Source organism: Neopelma chrysocephalum, unplaced genomic scaffold, assembly GCF_003984885.1.
Source record: "Neopelma chrysocephalum unplaced genomic scaffold, ASM398488v2 Primary Assembly neopelma1_86, whole genome shotgun sequence".
Taxonomy (NCBI): domain Eukaryota; kingdom Metazoa; phylum Chordata; class Aves; order Passeriformes; family Pipridae; genus Neopelma; species Neopelma chrysocephalum.
Genome location: NW_020897748.1, coordinates 2,533,060 through 2,539,938, shown reverse-complemented (window position 1 = coordinate 2,539,938; position 6,879 = coordinate 2,533,060). Strand labels below are relative to the sequence as shown.

Genomic DNA, 6,879 nt, shown 5'->3' with positions numbered 1-6,879 from the left:
TAGAACAGAGCACTGGACAATTGAATAAGATAATCTTCTGCTTGGTATTTCAGTAAAACTAGTGCTGAGCATAGTGCTAGTGGAGCATAGGTTTGCTGCTTTCTTACAAGATGCAGAAATAACAGATTTGAATAAAGTTCGAAAGAGAGGAGGAAGTGCAGTTACGAGTCTTGGTTTTGATCTAGCAAAGTGCATTAGCAGTAGCACATCAAAACTGTCTTAAGTAATTGTTTATCCTTTTGGTCTGGTTCTAGTATTTCCATTTTCTGAGGTAATGCTGATAACAAGCAGTACCAGATACTGTGTGACATGGCATTCTTTTCATAGTGATTTTGGGCTTGTGATTGATTCGGTGCACCTGTAGCTTCAGCCCTTTAGCTATGATTTTGTGCTCTTAACATCCACATTGCCTTACATTATCTTTCTTTTTTTATTTTTGTCATCCATTTAGATGTAAAGAAGCCAAAATTTTTTGGTCCAGGAAATAGTGAATAATAAACTTAATGACAACAGATTTAGAAAGGTGTTTTCAGCAGAGCAATGGAAAAATAAATGAAGAGAAGCTATGGTTTAGAAAACTGCTGGGATATGTTTTGATTCTAAAAATATATTACATCAGTGCTCTTGCCTGCCCTAATCTAGAAGGGCAACCTGAAGAGGACTGATAAACATTAATTTCATATTCTTATGCTGAATTACGGAAGTCTAACAGCATGGAGTTTTAAATACTGCACAGTACAAATACAGCCCTCTTGAAAAGGATAATTTTTTTTTTAAAAGGTGGTTTTAGCTCTTCAATCAGGGCTCTGGAAAAATGCTTACCTTCCATTTAGATGTGAAAAATAATCAGCCTCCATCATCAGGAGGGAGGAGAGAGGCATGGGCAGTTTATTGGAGGAGGCATTTTCCTATTGCTGGCAACTTGGTTGCATTTAAAGATTTCTTTTTCTCCCTTTTTCACTCTAGGTATTCGCTGTGAAGTGGCACAAATCAGCTGTCTTTCTGCCACATAATTTTTATTTTTCTCATGTAGGAAGGAAGTTGCACATTCACTTACGTATGTATGAAATGAGATGTATGGAAAAAAGAGTCATATGTCATCTTTGAGCATGTCTCATGATGTCATATAAATCTCAATTTATTATATTATACAGTGTTGTAGTCCCTATAAACAAAATCTCTAATCCTGCTAAATCATGCTGTGCATCTTCTCCAGCCCAAAACAGAATGGGGAGTAATGCTGTTCTCTTCAGCTGTTCACGTTGACCTTTGTAAAATGACTTGCAAGAGAGAGGTTGGAATTCAGTGGATTATTGCAGTCTGCTTTCTTAGCTATCTGCTATCTCCCCTAAACAGAAACTTGTCATTACTGCAAAATTTTAATTTTCTTTTACCATGATGTAGATGAGGGTGCATTTAGCACAGCCTGGTGTTTTGTCCACTGGCATTTGATAGTTGGATGGAAAGTCACTAACTGTGTGCCTTTTTGTATACCACATTGCAGACAAAAATGGAGTCAGACTCAACCACCTCTTGACCTATATTAATTTTTTAAATAAGATATCCTGGATTTATCTTTAATTTACAGATTCACCTCTTGTCTGTAGAATCATCAAGGTTATACTAAATCGGCAGCAATTTGCTCTTCTTAAATTAAAGGAAAATCATTGCATTTAATTAAAATAAAAGCTCTTTAGTTTGGATTATGTTGGCAGTTTTCTGCAGAGTGGGAACACCTGGGATTTATTAAGAGTGAACCAGCTATTCAGGTTGGCTCGCTAGAAGGAATTTCAGTAAAAAGCAGAGGGTGTAGCTTTAGTGGGTTAGGATTGTAAAATTTACTCTGTTTCACTTAGAGAGGTCACAAAAATATAAGTAAAGCAAAAAGATTTGGGTTTTCCGAACAAGAGGGTAGGGTGAAATGGAGGTTAAGAGCATTATGTATCTCTGATGCCTGAATAAGAATTTTTTGAGCAATGAGCAACTCTGCATATGGTACCTGGTTTCTTTATTGTCCCAAATGAGAAACTCCTTTGTGGTATGTTTTATCAATACTTGCTTTCAGACCATTTATGGTATTCCAAACCAAAATCTTCTGAGCATGATATTTTTTTTTTCAGAATTCATTAAATATTTTAACAGAAGTCACTTATAAAAGTGATCTCCAGAGTGGAAAATAAATAGCCAACTGCTGATTTCAAAGGGGAAAAACACATTCCATTTATAATGTAGGTGGCATTTCCAAACTTTCTGTGTGTAATAAAGTTGTTGGTTTTGTTACTGCTTTTTTTCTCTTAGCATCTGAAACTTGGGTTCCGTCTTTTCTTGAAAATAAGAAATTAGTGAAACTGAGTCATTTTCAAAGCTGAATAATAAATAAAATAGTTGTCTGAGTTTTTAGTATTTTAGGTGCAGATGGTAGTGTATGAAATTAATGCAAGAAGGCAAAAGACTTGTTCCACAGCTAGTTTGAAAATGTGTCTGAAACACTGGAGCTATAGAGCGTATTTTGGGCAGGAGGGTAGGAAAAAAAGAGAGTGGGATTATCATCTGTTAATATTTAATATTAACAGATTTTATGTTTATGTGAAAATTCACTGGACTGAAATGCAGCTGAAATTTCTAGAGATCTGAGAAAATCCAAAATACATAGAGACTGATATTCCTCATGAAGCAGTGAATGCTTTAGGCAAATATACAGCACACACATATTTTTTTTCCTTTCGATAAATAAGTATTAGGACCCAAGAAAAAATGCCTAGTTGAAAAAAAAAATATTCTGTAGGTTGGTTGTCAGGAGAAGGCATTTTTCACTTCCAGGGTTGTTAATGGTGGCTCAGACATAATTTTGAACATGGATAAAAGTGGCAGTACTGGCTCACCTGAATTTCATGTGTTTGTGTCACTAAGATTTTTTTAGCAGCTTGATAAAAGTGGAAACTCCCTGGTGTCATACAGTGAAGCTAATACTTGAAATCTGATGTGTGCACTGTGCTTCCTAAGGGATCAAGGTGCTGGGTAAGATTTAGGCTGTGTAAAAAGATGTCGGTAAAGCTGTTCATTAAGGCAGTTCATTTACAGCATTTGTACTTACACTGGCTAGTGATTAAAATGCCTGCAGATCTTTCTTTTACAGGTAAAGTTGATCATCTGAGGTTAGGAAAGACTGATCAATGAGCTTTTACTGTCAGCTATTTATATTCCCTCCTGTTTTTCTACAGCACATTAAAATCTGATTTTCAGGAGTTAAATTTGCTTACTTCACTCAACTTTGAAACTGTGAATAAACTTTTGTGTTTGAGCATCAGGATGTTGTTGGAATTTTAGGTTTTTTTAATATTTCCCTATGCTAATTCTGAAGATCCTGTGGTTACAAACATTTGCTAGAAGGAAGCCACTTGAATTAAAAGTTAAAATTCTGTTTTGTAGAAAAGATTGACAGTTAAATCCCTGTTCTTTCATAACGTGCTTGTCTGTGTTCTTTTCACTGTAGCTTGCACCACGAGAGAAGGCAGCTATGAATTACAATCAGAAGCTGAAGGAGAAGTTCCAGTTTCACCCACAGATCAGGCGCATTGCTCAGCACCGTCACTTGCCCAAGAGCATATATTGCCAAATCAAGGAGCAGCGCATCATGAGAGAGGCTCGTCGGCGAAAGTATGTCATCCTCTTCTGGATTTGTTTTCTCTTCGTCTTAAAACATGCATCACTGCAGTGCTGCTGTAGCAGCAATGGATGGGAATGATAGAGATATGATGTGTGGGAGGAACGAGTATAAGCTACTTTTAACATCTGAACGAGTGATCACAAGCTACTGGATTGATTATAAGGAAAATGCTTTGTTTAGCATGACGTGATACCACATGGCAATGGAAACAGAATGGGCTGCGTTTGGTGTGGTGGGTTTTTTGGTTTTGTTTGTTTTTTTGTGGGTTTGTGTTGTTTTGGGTTTTTTATATAATGTGAGACTCCATGATGAATGTTTGCTGTCACCTAGATCATTGCCATATTGGAATTTCTAGGAGCAGGAGGTGGCATACTTTGCTGTAGCCAAAGCTAAGCTAAGAAGTGGGTTTTAGTCATCTTTATCTGCTGAAAGACTCTACAGACTTCAGCAGCCAATCCTGTCACATGAAAATCAAGCTGAATTCCCAAGAAAAGGCTTGATTTGAAACTTTTCTCAATTAGCCAACTCTAAAGTTACTTTTAAAAGGAACAGCATTTCTTCCTGAAGGAATATGTGGCTACTGATTAATAAAAGAAGAGCAATTCTTTTCTTTTTCACTTGTAGGATGTCTCCATTAATACCTTGAGGAGGAAACTGTTATTTGTTTAACATTTGTGCTGACTACTGAATTTCATTTTTCTGGGTTTTTTTGTTTCTAGGGAACTGAATCGTCGCAAGCACAGCAAACCGGGATCTGTGCCATTTGTGTCAGAGAGGAAGAAACATATTGTGGCGGTAGTGAAATAATTGTTTTCTCATGTACAAAATGTCACAATGAAAGAAAAATGTCACTATTGAATGGATACACTGTACAAAATTTGATGGACATTGGTAAGACAGCATATGGCTCCAGGAACGTGGCTTTTCTTCAACTTTACACATCCTCTGACTTCTGAAGTCATCATCTGCTTTGGGTACTTATGAGAATTAGCACTGTAATCTTTCATTGCCATTTGTCTGTCTGACGTTACTGCCCCAACACTGTGTATTGCAGTGGAGTTTGACCGTTTTGATACAAGCAGATAACTTGACGGAGAATGTCTGTAGTTCCTGTCTTATTCCTTGGTACTGTTACTACAAAAAAGGATGAAATAGATTCTTATTTATCAAAGCAAAAAAACCCTTGTTTCCTACAGACTTATAAAATCGATTCTCCTTGTGCTGTCTGGTTTTTAATTTTTATTCAAACAAATTTAATAAAGAAAACAAGTGACCTTAAGGCATTGGACTAGTTCTTGATTATTCCAACTGAACAAATATCCTGCATTATACTTCTTACATACAATATATTATCTTTCTTTTATCCAGAAGGAATTTTGCAGTATTTTCTGACATCTGTAAACATAATTTTTTTCTGTCTTCTTAACTATTGTTATATAACTTGGCAAACTTCAGACTGTTAAGTTCCTAAAATTGACAATGATATAGTTGAATAATTTTTTCTCTTTAACTTATTTAAAACTTCTAAAATCTGGATAAAAGATAACATAAATTGTATAAACCACAGAAACTTCTTTAGATGAGATTTATCATAAGCCTTCTATTTTAAGTTTATAGAAGAAAAATAGAAGTTTCATGCTTCACAAGGTAGGTACCTGTAGCCCAAACTTCCTCTACTGTTTGTCTGGGAAATGTTCTGCTTCTCTTCCTGTGGGATAAACTTAACTTTACTGAAGATACTAAGGTGATCAGAAAATGATGCTGGAATTCAACTAGGCTTTCTAGGATGAAAGCTTTCTCTTTCAAACAGATGAGATATGTAATAACAATAATTTTGCTTAACATCTTTTGTACAGAAGGATCTTCTTTAACCTTTGCACTATGGTGCAGTCTGTAACAACACTCTCCCCACCCTGAGTTTATGCACAAAAAATAATTAAAATTATGAACTCGATTATAATAAACTTTATACTTTTAAACCTTTTTTTAGCCTGGAAATTGAGCACTTCGAGTACTTGCCTTCCTGTAGTATCCTGTTTAATATATCTACTGACACTAATCCATATGCATTTCTAGTTCTTGCTCTTTCACTTGTCTCTTGCAGTATTGTTTGGGCAAGATTCCTGAATCATCATAGCAAAATTATGGCTCTTTGGTGATAAGAGGCCATAATGTATCTTTACTCTCTGGACCACTTACCTTATGGGATGATGCAGGAAGAGAAGCAAATCTGAAGAGCTATAAGTAGGATGATGAGAAGGAGTGGAACAGATCAGGGAATAGACTGATGCTGGCTGTGTGCCTGTTGTACTAATATAGTGCACTCTGTGCCAAATACAGTTTATTTCCTTCCTAAAATACTGAAAAAATTGAGGGAGAATATGCGGTCCAAAGTATGGCTTGTGACACAGCTGTAGTCAAGTCTTGCACAATTTGCAAAACCAGACTAATCTTCTAAAATGTGATTAAAAATTTTCAGCTTTGTCAGTTTAGCTTGAGTTGAAGTAGTTGGTTCTTGATTTGTTGAGTCATGATACCTCTGGTTTGAGCAAGGCCTGCTCCTTTGAATTTATGAGCTTTGGTGCAGAACTCTGAATGTAACGAGAGCTTTCATTTCCAAAGTTTGGTTATGGTGTGATATTGATGTGAGCAGTATGGCATGAGCTATGGCCAAAGGATCTCGTTATGTTCCAAGACCGTTGTGCACAGTTGCTTTCAGACAGGACCCAAGTGGTGCAACTCAGAGGAGCAGGGTTGGCTAAAAATTGCTAGAAAGGTTGTAACAGCATGCTGAAAAAAGGAATTTTAAAGTTAGGAGGGTACTTGGAGTCTGTGCATTTGGTTATGAATTCCTTTTCCAACTTCAGTGGGTGAGGTCATACATAGAGATCTGTCTTGGCATCAAGTAGGGTACCCTCAGCATTCCAGGAAAAAGTCTGTTTTCCAAAATCAAATCTTGCTATGACTTCTAGAAACACACTAGTTGTAAAACCAATGTAGTCTGCGTTGGGGCTTTCTGGTTGGAAATCAGTCATTTGGAATTTTGCAGGTGGCATTTGCAATCTGTCAGTTCTGAGGATCCCTGGCCATGGATTTTTACACTGTTGGGCTAGCTGCAGTGGCTTTATGCCTTTTGAAAACTCTTTCAGTTTGTCTCTGAAATCATTATATGTAAAAAGAATATGGATACATGCATCTGCATGTGTGTGTAC

At 36.5% G+C, this 6,879-nt stretch overlaps 1 protein-coding gene across 1 annotated transcript in view; it reads left to right on the top strand.

Annotated features, from left to right (window-relative positions):
- DCAF13 (DDB1 and CUL4 associated factor 13) overlaps window positions 1–6,595 on the top strand; it is a 32,047-nt gene extending 25,452 nt beyond the window's left edge. Inside the window, exons 10-11 of the mRNA XM_027692447.1 lie at window positions 3,494–3,657; window positions 4,387–6,595. Coding sequence (XP_027548248.1) covers window positions 3,494–3,657; window positions 4,387–4,474 — 252 coding nt within the window. The 3' untranslated portion in view covers window positions 4,475–6,595. The remainder of the gene's footprint in view (window positions 1–3,493; window positions 3,658–4,386) is intronic.
- The last annotated feature ends 284 nt before the right edge of the window (window positions 6,596–6,879 follow it).